At 45.7% G+C, this 17,679-nt stretch overlaps 3 protein-coding genes across 3 annotated transcripts in view; 1 reads left to right on the forward strand and 2 right to left on the reverse strand.

The window, feature by feature from the left end:
• sec24a (SEC24 homolog A, COPII coat complex component) overlaps positions 1-1,018 on the reverse strand; it is a 15,865-nt gene extending 14,847 nt beyond the window's left edge. Inside the window, exon 1 of the mRNA XM_089016294.1 lies at positions 61-1,018. The gene's annotated coding sequence lies outside the window, so the exon portion shown is untranslated. The remainder of the gene's footprint in view (positions 1-60) is intronic.
• Positions 1-3,552, forward strand: part of sar1b (secretion associated, Ras related GTPase 1B) — a 5,580-nt gene extending 2,028 nt beyond the window's left edge. Inside the window, exons 3-7 of the mRNA XM_089016295.1 lie at positions 1,061-1,180; positions 1,270-1,335; positions 1,420-1,523; positions 2,487-2,618; positions 2,698-3,552. Coding sequence (XP_088872421.1) covers positions 1,061-1,180; positions 1,270-1,335; positions 1,420-1,523; positions 2,487-2,618; positions 2,698-2,814 — 539 coding nt within the window. The 3' untranslated portion in view covers positions 2,815-3,552. The remainder of the gene's footprint in view (positions 1-1,060; positions 1,181-1,269; positions 1,336-1,419; positions 1,524-2,486; positions 2,619-2,697) is intronic.
• emsy (EMSY transcriptional repressor, BRCA2 interacting) lies at positions 3,340-17,503 on the reverse strand. The gene is made up of 20 exons (XM_089016288.1): positions 17,289-17,503; positions 16,450-16,558; positions 16,188-16,287; positions 15,394-15,468; positions 15,135-15,310; positions 13,003-13,167; positions 12,670-12,935; positions 12,388-12,598; positions 11,885-12,088; positions 10,998-11,168; positions 10,093-10,266; positions 9,889-10,025; positions 9,631-9,822; positions 8,270-8,462; positions 8,011-8,181; positions 7,324-7,482; positions 7,093-7,232; positions 6,412-6,870; positions 5,587-5,895; positions 3,340-5,398 (listed from the first exon to the last, which is right to left on the reverse strand). Exons 2-20 carry the CDS (start codon positions 16,553-16,555, stop codon positions 5,237-5,239), a joined length of 3,570 nt encoding a protein of 1,189 aa, XP_088872414.1. The 5' UTR covers positions 16,556-16,558; positions 17,289-17,503; the 3' UTR covers positions 3,340-5,236.
• Positions 17,504-17,679: the final 176 nt, after the last annotated feature.

Genomic DNA, 17,679 nt, shown 5'->3' on the forward strand with positions numbered 1-17,679 from the left:
ACAAATGATCGACAACCCCAACCCCCCTTACCCATACTCAATACTTGTACTACTACTCACGTGCGACCCCCTCAAACGGCGACGTCGGCGAGCGCGTCACCGCGTGGCCTTGGCGACCGCTCTTTGTGGCCAAAGCTGCGTCCGTCGGTCCTGTCTTCCCCGTTGCGCTCGACACTCACGGCGTTTTCAGGACAGCATGCACGTAAAAAAAAAAGATATTGTAAAGGATGGGAGTAAAGCTAAAGTTTCCTTCATTTAGCGGCGCCAAATTAACTCATTCACTGTCATTTCCGAATTTATTTGGGAATTAAAAATGTTCTTCTTCCTGGGCTGCTGATAAACGCGTTGGCCAGACCTCTGGCAGTGTTTTTACTTCTTCCACAAGGGGGGTAGCATTTGACTTTTTGTCCATGTTAGCGCTTCATTCCAGCTTCAGCTGTTGTTCAAGCGCAATACAGATAACATCCGACTTGCGACCGAGTTCCGTTCCGACCAAACGGTTGTAAGTCAAAATGGTCGTAAGTTGAAATACATTCAAAATATTGAATACAGACTCGGAGGCTAAATGACTCGCAAACTCCGACCCCTCTGATGCCATGACAGGGTCGATTGCTGTGCGAGAGTGACGTGCTAGCTGGATGGCTAAAATTATCGTACGCCTTGCCGGCCTGCTAGCGCGTTGCGACGCCAGGCGCATTTTTTAAAATAGGGTCTCGAGGTCATGGTCGTAAGTCGGATGTTACCTGTATAAACCAATATGGATGGATTGTATTTTGTACATCTGCCCCCATTTCAAGCTCATATAACTCCAGACCTATATCACTTAGGAATTAACTGTTTTTCTGATGAAAGAAGAGAGTCTAAGCTTTCTAGCGCTGCATTGAATGTTTATGTTGTCCTAAAAGTCAATCTTCTATGGGTCCTACAATTGGAGTGACTATGACGAAAACCCTGGCACTGGAGTGGGACACATTTTTGCGCATTGCTTGGCAGCGAATGAGTTAGCTTTGTTGACGTGGGACGTGACATTCGATTTTAAAGCATTGCGCTTTGTTTTCAGGACTGTACAAGAAGTCTGGCAAGCTGGTGTTCCTGGGCCTGGACAATGCGGGCAAAACCACGCTACTGCACATGCTCAAAGACGACAGATTGGGACAACACGTGCCCACTTTACATCCCAGTTAGTAGCTTAGCTAACCGCCGCCGCGTCAAACGGCTTTTCCTTCACTTCCTAATTTTTGATTTGCTTCCATGTCGTCGTCACGTTAGCCTCAGAAGAGCTGACGATCGCCGGCATGACCTTCACCACGTTTGACCTTGGAGGCCACGCGCAAGGTGGGTGGTGCTTCATAGCGCTACGGTTAGCCAAAATGGCTGCAAATACACCCCTGCCCTGTTTTTTTTTTGTGCTCCCGCCAGCCCGCAGAGTGTGGAAACACTACCTCCCTGCCATCAACGGCATCGTTTTCCTCGTGGACTGCGCCGACGGCGTCCGATTGGCAGAATCCAAAGCGGAACTTGACGTGAGTGACCTCAAATGGGATCCAGGGCGCATTTCCACAAAAAGGTCCAAAAACTGAAAAAAAAGTCACAATTGGAACACAAAAAACAAGTCAATGTAACACAATTGATTGCGCAACACATTGACAGGCATAGATTCTTTATCCTATGCAAAGAACGATTAATATTCTCGCGCCTTACCAGAAGTGGTAATCGTCCCCATGCGTGTTACTATATAATAATAATAATAATCCATTCGATTTATAAGCATCTTTAAAAACTCTCAAGGTCACTTTACAGTCACAGGATGAAGTTTTTCTGTGGGTGAGCAGCGGCAGCCACATGCGCCAGCCACTCAACCCTGAAGTAACTCCAATAGATAGAAAGCTAGCTAGCTAATGGATAGCAAATAAATAGTTAATAGATAGCCAACAGCTAGCCACCTAGACAGTTTACAGCTAGACAGCTAATAGCCAGCTAATAGATAGACAGATAGCTAAACAGTTTACAGGCAGACAGCTAATAGCTAGCTAATGGATAGCAAATAGATCGCTAACAGCTAGCCAGTTTACAGCCAGTTATCTAGACAGCAAATAAATAGTTAATAGCTAGCCAGCTAGACAGGTAACATCCGACTTACCACAGAGTACCGTTCCGACCAAACGGTCGTAAGTCAAAATGGTTGCAAGTCGAAATCCATTCAAAATGTTGAATAGAGGCTAAATGATTCACAAACTCCCCAGTCTGGCGCCATCACACAGTCGATTGCTGTGCGAGAGTGACATGCTGGCTGGCTGGCCGGCCAAAATTGTCGTACGCGTTACCGGCCCGCTAGCGCTTTGCGGTGCCAGGCGTCGAATTAAAATGTAAAAAATAGGGTTTGGAGGTCGCGGTTGTAAGAACAGGTGGTCGCAAGTCGGATTTTACCTGTATTGGCCAATGTTGTCACTTCCCGGCCTTGCGCTTTTTCGCGTACGTACGTTCAGGGCTTGATGACGGACGAGACCATCGGCAACGTGCCCATCCTCATCCTGGGCAACAAGATCGACCGACCGGAGGCCATCAGCGAGGAGCAGCTGAGGGAAATGTTTGGACTGTACGGCCAGACGACGGGCAAGGTGAGGAGAGGGCCTTCAAAACAAAACAAAACAAAGCAGACCAAAAGAGCAAAATGCACGCGCGTGTGGTGTACCGCAGGGCAACATCCCGTTGAAGGAGCTGAACACGAGACCTCTGGAGGTGTTCATGTGCACCGTGCTGAAGCGCCAAGGATACGGCGAAGGATTCCGCTGGCTCTCGCAGTACATCGACTGAAGGCGACGCCCCCTTCCTGCCGCACCCTTCACTGCAACGACAACAAACAGAAAGAGCGGCGGCGGCGGGCGTGACCACCCAACAACCCGCCCACCCACCAAGACGACGACGACGACGACGACGACAACTCGATCCCAATAGACTTTTATTGGTTGTTTGGGTTGTGCACTTCCACAAACCCCTCCGCCATCTTCCTTCCATACACCGGCGTCCATTTTGCTCTATACATGCCGTTTCTATTCAATCCTATTTTTTTTTGTTGGTTTACTTTTTTTCGACAGCATTAATAAATGGAAAGGACCGACCAACACCCCCTCCTCACCTCGCTGCGAGGAAAAAAAAAAAAATCACTTTTCTTTCATTTCTATTTTGATATCAAAAAAGTAGCGACATAGCTCCTTATTACAAATGGATGAAATGTACACTGACATGGTACATGGACGTTATAAACTTTACGTTCGTTACATTATGCATGCTTTGTTCTGTACCCCCGCTCATATTCTTTTTTTTTTTTTTTAATTATGATTGTTATAAAAGTAGAAGGAAGATGCCATTTTTTTTGTGGGTGGGCGGGGGGCAACATTAGCACACATGTCCCGTTCCCTTTTGTGTCTCTTCTTCCCCCCCCCCAAAAAAAAGCCAGGCTGGTAGCGGCGGTGGCGGCGGCGTGGTTTGCATCATAAACGTGTAAGAAGAAGAAATGATGAAAATAAATGTTTGCAATCAATAACAAACAAACAGCTTTTGAGATCAATCAATACAGCAAAATGAGACACTTTTCTTTATATCTTACGCCACCGTGTGGCTTTCCCTGGTAGTGCTATTTACATGTTCAGAAATGATGTCCACTCCCACAGAACCCGTCATCTTGTATCTAATGTCTTCATTTTATTTTGAAAAGTAAAATTGTTCATATCATGGGAGGTCTGGGGCGCAGTGCACATCATTTCATATTTTTTTAGGGAGAAACAAAAATTGGAGTGACCCCTTTTTACAGTTAAGAGGGATAAAAAATGTAAACTAATACTTTCCAGGTGAAAAAAACGTCCCCATTTTAACTCATTGACTGGCAGATGTGCAAAAATGTGTCCACTCCAGTGCCAAGGTTATTGTCATTTTCACTGAAATTGCAGGGCCCACAGAATATTGACTTTTAGAACTATACATCAACATTCAATGCAACATTAGAAAACTTAGACTCTCTTCTTTAATCAGAAAAAAAGTTAATTCCTAAGTGATATGGGTGTGGAGTTATATGAGCTTGAAATGGGGGCGGATGTACAAAATGCAATACATATTGAGTTATATAGCGCTTTAACAACAGCTGAAGCTATAACAAAGCGTTAACATGGAATAAAGGCAAATGCTGCCCCCTAGTGGAAGAGGAAAAACATTCCCAGAGGTCTGACCAGCGCTTTATCAGCACCCCCGCAAGAAACACCAAAAGCCGAACAAATTCGTGAAATGGCGCTGTCACGTTTTGGTCTGCGACCAGTAGGTGGCACTGTAATAAACCTTAGACTCTCTTCTTTCATCAGAAAAAAAGAGTTAATTCCTAAGTGATATGGGTCTGGAGTTATATGATCTTGAAATGGGGGCGGATATAGAAAATGCAATACATATTGATTTATATAGCGCTTTAACAATAGCTGAAGCTATAACAAAGCACTAACAAATGCCAGACAGGAACGATCCTATGATGTAATATAAATAAGAGCTAGCTTGCTAACTGGCTATTGAATGGCTTGCTAACTAGCTATTAGCTGGCTGACTGGCTATTAGGCTGGTTAACTAGCTATTAGCTGGCTATCTAGCTGTGGGCTGGCTAGCTATTGCCTGACTATTAGCTAGCTAGCTTTTAACTGAGTTATTCCAGGTTATTATTTATTGATTTATTATTGTTATTTATATATGACATCCGGGTTGAGGGAATGCTGGCGCATGTGGCTGCCGCTGCTCACCTACAGAAAAAAAAACTTATCCTGTGACTGTAAAGTGACCTTCAGAGTTTTGAAAGGCGCTTAGAAATAAAATGGATTATTATTATTATTATTATAAAAGGCAAATGCTTCCCCCTCATGGAAGAGATAAACATTGCCATAGGTCTGACCAGCGCTTTATCGCCACCCAAACAAATTTGGGAATGGCAGCGAAGGAGTTAATTAAATTCACTGAACGTGGATGAGCTCTTAATAGCGACGTCCAAATTATTCCCTTTCACCAGTGACACAAACGTTTATTTTGGACATGACACCAATCCCGACTAAAAAGGTACAAAAGGGTAAAGTAAAAGATGACTTCATGATATGATATGATATCGTACAAAAAAAACAGAGAAAAGTTTTAAAACGCAAGTGGCTAGAAAAGTCTGGCGTACCCTGTGCCAAAGTGGGGTGTGTTCTCAACAGGAAGTCCCTCCCTTTTAGGGCGTGGCATCGTTACCGCTATCCATATCGTGGTCGGCGGTAGCGTCGTCGTCATCCAGCTGCTGGCTGGTGTAGTTGGTGATCTCCAGGAAGCCGCTGGGCTCCACTATCACGTTGGACTGGCTCGAATCCGGCACGATCGAGTACTGAGGGATCACCTGCGCAAAAATATTCAAATCAATACAAATACTCAAGCATTTATTCATTTTTTTCTGAAGGTGGGGTCAAAACAAAGTACAGTTTTTACCTCATTTTACGAACGCTAACAGATTTCCCCCCCCCAAAAAAATACATATTTGTCCAGAAAATTATGCTTTTTTTTGTCTGTGGGATGAAAATGACATACCTGGATCACCTCCACGCGCTCCTTGGCAAAGTGTTGAGCCGCCACGGCGCCCCCCCGCTTGGCCTCCAGGGCCTGCGCCAGGGAAGGCCGGTCGGCGGACGAGTCCACCAGCACGGGCTCGGTTCCCGGGTCGATCTGGGCTTCCATCATGGAGATCTTCAGGATGTCGGACACGGACGCCTCCGAGCCCGGCTCGCCCGCCAGCTCGGCCTGGTCGCCCGGGACGGGCGGCGGGTGGGCCGCCGGCTGCTGGTGGACGCCCCCGAAGGTGATTTTGGTGACGGTGGCGCTCTGCGTGATGATTGGCTGCTGCGCTCACCACACGGTGACAATAACGTCAACATATTCATTCAGTTTAGCGTTCATGTTCACATATTAGCAAAAATGGTTTCTAAATTGGACACAGCAAAAAAAGCCAATTTCACGACTGTAATTAAATAAATTGTTCAATAAATACATATAGATATCTCGCTAGCTAGCGCTACAAAAGCTAGCTAAAAAAAGATCTTTAGCTCGCTATATTGTCTAGCTGGCTAGCTATCTATCTATTAGCTAGCTGGCTAGCTTTCTATTAGCTATCTGGCTAGCTCTCTAGATATTGGCTATCTATTAGCTAGCTGGCGTGTGTGGCTGCCGCTGCTCACCCGCAGAAAAACTGATCCTGTGACTGTAGAGTGACCCTGAGAGTTTTGAAAGGCGCTTATAAATGAAATGGATTATTCTTATTCTTACTATTACTATTACAAGAGCCGTGTCTGTTTACTATTTGGATGATTTTTTTTCAGAAAACAGTGGCCATTTTGCTTGACGTGTTGACGGACTAACCTGTAGCGGGGCGGCTTTTTCGGCGCCGATGGGGTGATGCGCCTGCAGTGGCGGAGGGTGCGACATGGGGGCGTGCAGCGGGCGGTGGTGCGACGTGGGCGCCTGCTGCAATTTGGGCAGCTGCGGCGTGACGGGCGAGGGGGGGGCAACCTGAGCCTTGGCCGGACTCTGCTCCCGTAGTTTGGGGAGTTTCTTGACCGGTGAGGTCAGAGAGGAGGAGGAGGAGGAGGCGGGACTAGGCTGGCTGAGCTGAGGTTTACTTTGCAGCTGAGGAGGGGGAGGGGGTGGAGCCGTGGCCTCTGATTGGCTGGTCGCTGTGAGCTGAGGAGCGGCGTGGGGGCCTTGCTTGGGGGCGTCCGCCTGCTTGCCCGAGCGGTAAAACAAGCCCGTCTGAGGGTCCAGCGTGTCGCCTTCCAGCTCGCTCGCCTCCAACGCGGACTCGCTTTTGCCGTCGGGAGGCTGCAACGCAAAAGGATTCAGAGGTAAAAATCGGAATTTTCAGTTAAAAATCGGAATTTTCAGTTAAAAGTCAGAATTCAGAGTTTAAAGTCGGAATTCTGGGCCTTTACGCCCAATGTGATGTCGGGGGAATACTACTAATAATTATTTTTTATGGGTTAAATTTCACACATGGTGATTATTATTATAATTATTTTTTTTAAGATGGCATTTCCTCCTCACCTTGACCTGCGTTACCGTGGTGACAGGCGCAGCATCAACCGGCTTGGTTGCCGCGGGGACCCGGCTGACGTTTTTGTGGGCGGCGGCGGGGGGCGTGGCCGCGGGTTCCTCCGTCGAAGCGGCCGCTTTGCTAACTTTAGCTTGACGAGGGAAACGGCGGCCATTTTGTTAGCCATAGAAACATCGCGGCAAGGCGACAAAATGGCGGGAGGCCGGGTGGGATGGGTGTACCGGGTGGCGGAGGTGGGGCGGCCGTTTGGACCTCGGAAACGGGCAACCGGGACGATTCCGGGCTGGTCTTCTTGTCCTGCGCCAGCTGGATGGGCACGGCCATCTGACTCAGGTCGATGTGCGCGTGCTGCCTGGGTTTAGACTCCGCCTTCTCCTTCACTACACAAACAATTTTACAAGATGATTGGACGTCAAGTGGACCCCCCCCCCCCCCACACATATTCATAAATTCTCACTGTTTTCCCAATTTTTTTTGGGAGGGGGGGGGGGTCCATAATTGCTGTTTTTGTGCAAAGACCAAAGCTTTACTGCCACCTGGTGGCGTATCTGTGCATCAAGGAAAAATGTGGAGCTGAGTTTATAATAATAATAATAATAATAATAAAATAATAACAATAAGAAAAAATTAGACATATAAGACAAACAATAAAAATAACTAAAATGAATCAAATAATCAAAATAATAAATATAAAAAAAACAATACAAAATAGAAATAATACAAATGATAAAAATGTCAAAACAGAATAAAAAAATAAAAAAATAAAATAAAAATAATAAATAATAAAATTATATATAAAAAAAAAAAATAATAATAATTAATTATGGCATTTTTATTTCTAAGCGCTTTTGAAAACTCTGAAGGACACTTGATATCGAAGAAGAAGGGCGTTGTAGCGATCTGTTTACCCGAGGTCTGCTGCTGCAGCTCCAGCAGAGCTTTAATGGTGGACGTGGCAGACTGGGATTCGGCGGCGGTCACCTCCTGGTAGATGACGGTGGGGGCCGACTCCACCGACACCTCCCGCTCCGTCCACTCCTGCTCCCGGGAGGACAGCACGTGCAGCACCGTCTGCGTCTCTGCCGGAGGGGGACGACCCGCAGAGCGCGTGAAACCCTCCGAGATGCGCCGCCGGTCTTTCGCCAGCGCGGGGTCGTTCGTGCCTACCGTGGGTCATTTCAGGGGCGGGGCCGCCGGTTTCCGCGCCGACGCCGCACTCGTCCTTGGCGGCGCCCTCTTGAGCGGTCGCGTGAGTCGCGTCGACCGAGCGGGTGACCCGCTGCAGGGTCTCGCTGACCAGCTGACGGGTCTGTTCGCTCAGCACGGCCGCCTGGTACACCGGCTTGGGCTTGATGAGCACCTGCGCCACAAAAAGCCAGCAAAAAATGAAGAAAGAAAAGAAGATTTACCAACCGGACCGCAGCCTCCCATCATAAAGCTAATAAGGCCTCGCCCGAATGAAGACTTTGGGCAGTAGCGCTGTTCGCTGCGTATGCTGAGTGCTGCCATCTACAGGTTTCATTACAAACAGCAAATTAGCATAGAACTAATTGAATGAATTAATTAATGAGCCTCCACATTTTTTAAAATGCATATTTTCTAAGTTAAAAAAAAAATCAAAAATGTTGATTTTCTATATTTTAAATACATTTCTAAAATGCAGATTTTTTAAAATATTTTTTTTAATTTTTGAATGTGGCGATTTTATACATTCAAAAAAAAAATTATATATATATAATGGCGGTTTTCTAAAATTTACTTGCATTTTTTTTACACTAATATTCAGAGTAAAATTTTCTAAATTGAAAAAGAAAATTCTAAAATGTCAATTTTCTACTTTTTAAAATGTTCTAAAATGGTGATTTTCGACATATTTTTGTGATTCAAAAAAGGCGATTTTGAATTTTTTTGAAAAATTTCTCGAATGCCGATTTTCAAAATAAAAAAAAAAGTCTAAAATGGTAATTTTCTCCATTAAAATAAATAAATAAAATGGCTGCTTTCTACTTTTTAAAATGGCGATTTTCTACTTTTTTTAAATTCAAAACTTGTGACAAATGTCTAATGACTTAAAAAAAAAATGTAAAAAAATTCTAAAATGGCGATTTTCTAAATTAAAAAAACCTTATAAAACAGCGATTTTCAAAATGTTTTGACAATTTTGTAAAATGGTGATTTTCTACATTAAAAAAAAAAATATAAAATGGTGATTTTCAAAATATTTTGTCATTTTCCTAAAATGGAGATTTTTGACATTAAAAAAATGAGAAAATAGCGATTCTCAAAATGTTTTGACAATTTTCTAAAATGGCCATTTTTCTCCATTAAAAAAATAATAAGAAAATGGCGATTTTCCGAATGTTTGGACAATTTTGTAAAATGTTGATTTTTTTAATTAAAAAAAATCTCAAATGTGACAATCAACAAAAGAACAATGACTTCTGTATAACTGTTCCAACCGTTTTTCAGAAAAACCTATTTTGGCCGGCCGGCCTCCTCGCAGAAGTAAAAGTGAATGAAAAAATGACCTGCGTCTTGCCCTGCTGACCGTAGACGATCTTGGTGGGGATGATCTTGGTGGCGGCGGCGCCGGAGGCGGCGGACGCGGCGGCGCCGGCGCTCAGGCCTTTGGGCTGCGTGACGATCATCTTGGCGACGGGCCTGCCGGCGGTGATGATGGCCGGTTTGGTCCCCGGGACGCCCTGCAGGCTCTTTTCTCCCTGACGACGGCAAAATGAATCTTAGCGCGCTCGACGCTAGCTTGCCGTCGACGCGGCGCTACTGACCCCGGCGTTCAACAGCGCGGTGACCACGTTCTTGCCGGGCAACCCTTGGACGGCGGCCCCTTTGCCGCCGCTTTTCTGGACCACGATCACGTTGGGTTTGGACGACATGGGGATGGCGGTGATCTTGGCGGCGGTCCCTGCGGACGCAAAACGGACAGGCGTCCGCACGCTATCGCCGCGAGGAAACCAAGAGGGCGCTCGCACCTGACACCAAGTTGCCGCCGATGAGCTTCCCGCCCAGCGTGGCCAAAGATTTGGGCACCACCGTGATGATGCTGCCGCTGGTGGTCTTGACGTAAGTGGCGGCGCCCGCCGAGGCCGAGATGCGGGCGCCCAGGGTGGGCGTGACGGCGGGCCGCGTGTAGCTGGCCTGGCTCGCTGCAAGTACAACGTTGCGCGAGGGAACCTCAACACAAATGGCCATTTTCTACTTTTTTTTTTTTTTTTTCAAAAAAGACTTTCTAAATTGTTGACAAATTTCAAGTCTGTCGATTTTAGAGTTTTTTTTTTTTTTTAATTCGAAAGGGATTTTCTAAATTTAAAAAAAAATATGAAATCGCCCTTTGAATTTTTTTTTTTTTTTTTTTACAAAATCGCCATTTTAGAACATTTTAAAAAGTAGAAAGGCGCCATTTTATTATATTTTTAATGGAGGAAATCGCCATTTTATATATTTTTTTATTTAGAAAATCACCACTCTAGAAATATTTTTTAAAACCTCAAAAATCGCCATTTTAGAAATTTGTCAAAAAAAAAAAAAAATTAAAATCGCCCTTGTTGAATTACATTTTTTTTAGAAAATCACCTTTTTATAATTCTTTTTAAAATTTAGAAAATCACCACTTTAGATTTTTTTCAGAAAAACCTAAATAATCGCCATTCTAGAACTGTGTCAAACATTTTGAAAATCGCCCTTTTTGAATTTACATTTTTTTAGAAAATCGCCAATTTATGTATTTTTTTTTAATTTAGAAAATCACCACTTTAAAATTTTTTCACAAAAAAAAAAATCTGCATTTTTTTTCATTCAAAAAGGGCGATTTTCAATTTTATTTTGACACATTTCTAGAATGGCAATTTTTTTAACTTGATTTTTGGAGTCAGCAAACCTGTGGACTGAGTGACCAGTTTGGTGGTCATGATGGCGCCGTTGCTGCTGACCACCATGATGGGGGGGGAGCTGCCGCTGCCGCTGCTACCGCTGCTGCTGGACAGAACCGCCGACGTCGGCTTGGGCAGGATTTTGCTGGGCTGGACCTGCTGAGTGATGATCTTCACCCCTGTGCACGCAAAATGGAGGGTCGGGAGGTCAGGGGTCGGTTATCATTTGAAAAGTGGAGAATCAATGAAAAAAATAAGAACTAAAAACCCGATACGGCGATACCTCAGCTTACGAACTTAATTGCTTCCCAGAAAGTGTGTCTAAGGCAAAAAGTTGGCTGCCAAATATTCATTCCCCATAAGAAACCATTAAAATGAGAATAATCCGTTCCCAGGTCCCCATAAAACATACTTTTCTACGAAATAAGTCTTTAAAACTACACAAAATACACCTTATTTTATGTATAATAAATGTGCTTTTCATTTGTAATTAAAGGAAAAAAACAGTACAGTATAATAAAGTTGTTTTATTGACCTTTGTGATGTGGTCGATGTAGTTGCCTCTTGATGATATCCGAGTGAAGTTGCCATGCTTTCTCGGCGATAATACCCTCACTCACACTGTCCCCTGCTAGCTGCTTTTTGTTCATCCAAATCAACAGAAGTTTTTCAACCTCCGTTGCTTAGACAAGCACGTAGCAATTAGCATATTGGTACTGGGACGCTAAGTCACAAAAACGCACACCTCGATGGTGTTTTTGAATGATCTCCTTCTTCTGCTCGACCGTGTCCTCTTCAGCTTAACACTAGCCTGCGGTGGGGTCTTTTTCGCTCCCATAATGTTGGTAAAATCAAGCGTTCGTAAGCTGAGGCATCGCTGTACTTGGCTTCTTACCAGACTCTTGCTTGATTTGAATGGTGGGCTTGGGGCCCGGCGAAGGGGCGGCGACGGCGGCCTGGGCCACGCCGGAAGCGCCCGCGGGCGACGCCTGCATCTGCTGCTTGGGGAACTGACCCAGGATCTGCGCGGCCGAGCCCACCAGGGTCTTCGGGGAGGGCAGCCTGGCCGAGGCCACCTTCACCCCCGCCGAGCCGGCGCCTGTAAGTCACAAATCGGGGTCATTTCACGTTTACAATAATAACAATAATACATTTCATTTCTAAGCGCCTTTCAAAACTCTCACTTTATAGTGACAGGATAAAGTTTTTCTGCGGGTGAGCAGCGGCAGCCACACGCGCCAGCGTTCACTCAACCCGGAAATAACTCAAATGGATACATAGCTAGCTAGCTAAGACATAGCTAATACTAATACTAATAATACATTTGATTTACAAGCGCTCCCTTGACATCATCGTGATGCGTTTGTGGCCAACGTTGGTCTCGGCGACGGCACTCACACGAGGTGGCGGTGGCCATGACGGCCGAGGGCGAGGACGAGACCACGGCGGTGACGGCGGGCGCCGCCGAGGGGCTGCAAGTGGCCGCCGGGAAGACCACCGTCTGCTTGTGGGCGGCCGAGGCCAACTTGGACACGCCGGCGTTGTTGTGCGACTTGGACAGGATGTTGGGCACAAAGTTGGAGCTGGGCGACGTGGTCACGATGATCACCTGCCGAGGAGAGCGCCGCCAGAAGGTTCACCGGGAGGAGCTGGAGATCAGGTGATGGTTTTGGAGGTCACCTTTTGCGTGGTGGAGCTGCTGGTTTGGATGGCGGGCTTGGTGAAGGTGATCTTGACGGGCGACAGGTGAGGCGGGAGCGAGTTGGCGATGCTTTGCATGATGTTGCTCATCTTGGGGCCGCCGCTAAGCACCGACGGCGCCGCCGTCGGCTTGGCGACGGACGACGACACCTTGGCCGCCTCCTTGAGGAGCACCGGCGACGACCCCGACGAGTTGGTGCGCCGTCGTTTGCGCGGCTTCTCGTCTTCGTCGGAGCAGCTCACGCCTAAAACGGAGAGCGGGTTGCGTTGGGAGGCTCGCGCCATTCTTCACGGGGAGCCATTTTGACCCACTTTTGACGTAGACGGTGCTCCCGCTGGGCAGCACCACCACGCTGGACGAGGGGCTGGGGGGCCGCGGGGACTTGGTGGCCGTGCCCGCCGTGCCCGCCGCGCCGCTAGTGGCCGCCGAGCTGCTGGAGGTGCCCGTCGTGCTCGTGTAGGAGTAACACACCACCACTGAGAGGAAAAGGAGGAGCGTTAGCCGCATTTTTTGCCCCCGTTGGACCATTAGCTAGCTAACAGGTGTCCAAATCGAGGCCCGGGGGCCACATCTGGCCCTCCACATTATTTTACTCGGCCCGTGAAAGCAAATAAAGCATGTCAATAATAATAATACATTTCATTTCAAGTCAAATAGATAGAAAGCTAGCTAGCTAGCAAATAGAGAGCAAATAGATCGCTAGCTAGATAGATATATAGCTTTTCAGCAAATAGTCAGCCAGATAGCTATTAAGCTAATAGATAGCCAGCTAGATAGCTCAAAGCTTATCAGCCAGATAGCTAGCCAGTCAGCAAGATAGCTAATATATAGCAAATAGATTGCAAATAGCCAGGATGCTTGCTAAAGTCTCAATTAAAATGTCAACCACAATAATAATCATTATTTTTTTTTACTTCTAATTTGAAAACTAATTAGTTATTAACTCATTTGCTGCCATTCCAGAATTTATTTGGGAATTGTAGAGTATTACTGTTTTTTTTCCTTAAAATGCCTTTATCAATTTTTCTCATATGCTAGCTAGCTATTTGCTTTCTATTAGCTAACTGACTAGCTGGCTGGCTATCTAGCGACCTCGCTATTAGTTGGCTGGCTATCTAGTTAGCTATCTTTTTGTTGTGTATTAGCTAGCTAGCTTTCTATCTATTAACTTCCGGGTTGAGTGAACCCTGCCGCGTGTGGCTGCCGCTGCTCACCCACAAAAAAAAAAAATATCCTGTGACTGTAAAGTGACCATGAGTTTTGAAAGGCGCTTAGAAATGAATTATTATTATTATTATAATTGAAGCGTGACGTGGAGCACCATTTATATTTATTTATTTCTTTGCAAGGGGTCAAGCGCTGGTCAGACCTCTGGAAATGCTTTTCCCTTCCACGAGGGGGCAGCATTTGCCTTTTGTTCATGTTAGCGCTTTGTTACAGCTTCAGTTGTTGTTAAAGCGCTATTGAAATCAATATCTATGTATTGTATTTTGTACAGCTGGCTCCACTTCAAGCTCAAATAACTCCAGAACCATATCACTTAGGAATTAACATTTTTTTCTGATAAAAGAAGAGAGTCTAAGGTTTCTAACACTGTAATGAATGTTTATGTTGTCCTAAAACTCACTATTCTGGCAGCGAGTGAGTTTTGATTGTTTTCACGGTAGTGAAATACCCAATCCACTACTGAAAAGGATGCTTTGATCCTCTCCTCTTTCATCTAGAACTGCTTCAGGTCACAAAGAGGGTACAGTAAGTGCTGAAGAATGAATGACACTGTGTCTATGTTTTGTCATATTATTTGTTATTTAATAATAAGAATCCATTTCATTTATAAGCGCCTTTCAAAACTCCCAAGGACACTTTATAGTCACGTAATTTTTTTTGTGCGGGTGAGCAGCGGCAGCCATTCCCGCAGCGTTCACTCTACCCGGAAGTAACACAGCCATTTAGTTTTTTTTTTTTTTTACTTCAAGATGGCGCCGCGCGAGAGTGGCTGCCTTTACAGCAGCTCCTGTATTTTGTTTTTTCTACGTCTTTCTTTCCTTTCCTCTTCTATTCATCACTTTGCTGCTGTAAAATGTCAATTTCTCCACTGGAAGACTAATAAAAGTTCATCCAATCCAATCCAATGAGTAAGGGGGGAATAAAATCTGCTCTTGGGACTAAATTTGTGAGCGCTGCACATTTTCTTGGGATTTGAGCAGGAGCAGCGGAAGCAAAAGCGATGTCACAAGTGCGGCTAAATATCAAAGAACCTTGCGACAGGCGATGTCACAGAGCAATCGCCTGCCTTTGTGCTTTTCTGCTGCTAGTTTGCCAGACGCGAACTGACAATGAGACAAGCGGCGCCATCGCTGCATCACACTAATCCTCATTAGCCATTTTGGCTCTCCCACAGCGGCGCGGAAACCAGTTTAGAGCCAAAATGGCGCCCGCCCACCTTCCTTGTTCCCCGTCTCGGCCGGCAACGGCATGGAGGCGTTGCGAGTGGCGGCGGCGCTGGCGACCGCGTTAGCCGTGGCGGTGAAGGCCGTCTGAGGGACCAGCCGGGGCATCAGCGGCACCAGTCGGCGCCCCTCGATGGACCATTCCGATGAGCTGTTTTGACCCGCCATGCTGCAAGGGGCGGGACGCCGACAAAGGTGAGCGAGTGAAGCGCTAACTTCATTAGCGGCTAAGGTGATTAGCGGGTGACTTACTGGTACGCGACGGTGCAAAGGCGCTCGTCGTTGACGGCCCGCCGCACTTCGGCGCGATGGCGCTCGGTTGAGATGCTAAACAGGAGAAGAAGAAATGGATAATTTTACTTTTTTTAAGTGTGGAAGGAAATATAATAATAATACATTTCATTTATGAGCGCCTTTCAAAACTCTCAAGGTCACATTACAGTCACGGGATTTTTTTTTCTGTGGGTGAGGAGCGGTAGCCACACGCGTCAGCGTTCACTCAACCCGGAATAACTCAAATAGATAGAAAGCTAACTAGCTAGCTCATAGCTAGCTAATAGATAGCTACCTAGATAGCTAAGAGATAGCTAGCTAAAGAGCCAGCGAGCCAGCCAGATAGCCAATAGACAGCAAATAGCTAGCTGGGTCGCCAGTTAGATAGCCAGCTAGATAGCTACCTAGCTAGCTCATAGCTAGCCAATAGATAGCTAGCTAGATAGCTAATAGATAGCTAAAGAACCAGGCTAGCCAGCCAGATCGCTAATAGACAGCAAATAGCTAGCTACCTGGGTAGCCAGTTACGTAGCCAGCTAGATAGCCAGCCAGATAGCCAGCCAGATAGCTAAAAGCCAGCAAATAGATAGGAAATAGATAGCTAACTAGGTAGAAATGAAAACGGATGTGGTCTTGAAAAAAGTAGCTCGTATGCTAAGATTATATTCCCGCGAATTTAATGTTCGTAAGGCAAAAAGTTCGTTAGCTAGAGCGTTTGTAAGCAGAGCTGTTGACATCTTGACATGGGAGTGCTTTGGAATCGACACTTTTACCCGAGGATTTTGGTGAGCTCTCCCAGTAGATCCTTCTTGTCCTTCGTAAGGTCTCCCTGAGCTCGCATGGCACTGATGACCCCGGCGTACGCCTCTAGCTCTGCCAAAAGGGGGCACAAGGCGTTCATATTACAGGGCTGTAAACCTCCTTCGAATACAAACACAAGACCTCGAACCAGGATGGGTTTTACAATTCAACCTATTAGAAACCGCGCTGACAAATCTTGATCTTTTGAACCAAGGATGCTAACTTCTAGCTTACCCAGTTTGCGCAGTATTCTTTTGCACTCATCCCTGCCCAGGTCAAGGATGGTGGGCCAGACCACCGGCATGGTCCCAGACAGCAACGGTTTCTCCAGCTGAATCATTGGCTAGAAAGACAACAATCGTTGGCAGACTACTCTCCTGCATTAAAAAAATATATACATATGTCGTTTTTTGATAAAAAAAAAGCAAAACCCTTCACTAAATCGCCATGGTGGTGTGAGGTTTCATTTGGATCGTGTTTACAACAGACTTCTGAGATCGTTACCACATAGATACCAGAGTGAATGGGGCAATCAGGCCTGTCGTAGACTATAATCAGTCAGGACAATAGAAGTAATCAGTGTAGCCAGCGCTACCAGCAAAATTTTAATTCGCTGACGAAGCCTCTTGGATAAGAAGCGAAACGTCCGACACACTGAAAGAAGTACAGACGTCGGCTGAAAGAAACCTTTTCATCGATTTAAGAGGGAAGATATACATCTGGTATATTTGATATATGTGTAAAAAAACACTGATAAATAGTGATCGAAAAAAATATTAAAGAGCCACCACAGGAGGCTGTAGTAATAGTCTTTAAAGGATAAAGAACACATGCCCGTGAGTTATTGTAATATTGTCTATTTACATGTAGCAATCGCGGCTAGTTTTGAAACGTAACACAGAGAGCTGTAGGGGAAAATGGCGCCCTGTCATTTGACTGACTATTTCTCGCCACCGGAAACATATGAGGTTCAGCAAACCATAATGAATCAAATGTGTGTCAAATGATGTTTGGTGGCGGGGGCGAAGGAGTAAATATGACTGACGTTAGCTTAAAATGCTAGCGTGGCTTACCTTTCGTTAGCAGGACAAACACAAGGCCTCGTTAAAAATGCACAACTCCGAACGGTCATCGTTGAAGGTTTACATTTTCTCCAAGCCGTTGCGTAGTTTTCTTCGGCCAGAGTCAACCGGAGCGACAGCGCCCGGAAAATAAGTTTAAAAGTCAAATGTTGTGCCAATGTTTATGTTGGCTGTTAGCATAGATGCGCCCAAAGAGATGGCGCCTGCTTCTTCTTCGAGTGGTTCTAGTGGTGCTTATTTTGTCCCAGTTTTGTAAAATGCTGCCCCTACCGACGACTAATGACACCGCAGCCTTAAAAAAATCTAAACGATTACTTTAATGACTGTTCATGTCGTTGTCTCCGTAGACAAAAAACACAAGTAAAAGACTCGTTTGTGACTC

This window comes from Hippocampus bargibanti, linkage group LG16 (assembly GCF_051943395.1).
Source record: "Hippocampus bargibanti isolate YZ-2025 linkage group LG16, ASM5194339v1, whole genome shotgun sequence".
NCBI classification, from domain to species: Eukaryota; Metazoa; Chordata; class Actinopteri; order Syngnathiformes; family Syngnathidae; genus Hippocampus; species Hippocampus bargibanti.

What these genes read in the sequence shown, in the direction of transcription:
- emsy (XM_089016288.1), bottom strand. Translation starts at nt 16,555, where the DNA reads ATGATTCAGCTGGAGAAACCGTTGCTGTCTGGGACCATGCCGGTGGTC. An exon ending in GTCAGCAGGGCAAGACGCAG is followed by an intron (nt 8,463 to 9,630) that starts GTCATTTTTTCA and finishes TTTGTGGCGCAG; the next exon opens with GTGCTCATCAAGCCCAAGCC. An exon ending in AGCGCGTGGAGGTGATCCAG is followed by an intron (nt 5,399 to 5,586) that starts GTATGTCATTTT and finishes ATTTTTGCGCAG; the next exon opens with GTGATCCCTCAGTACTCGAT.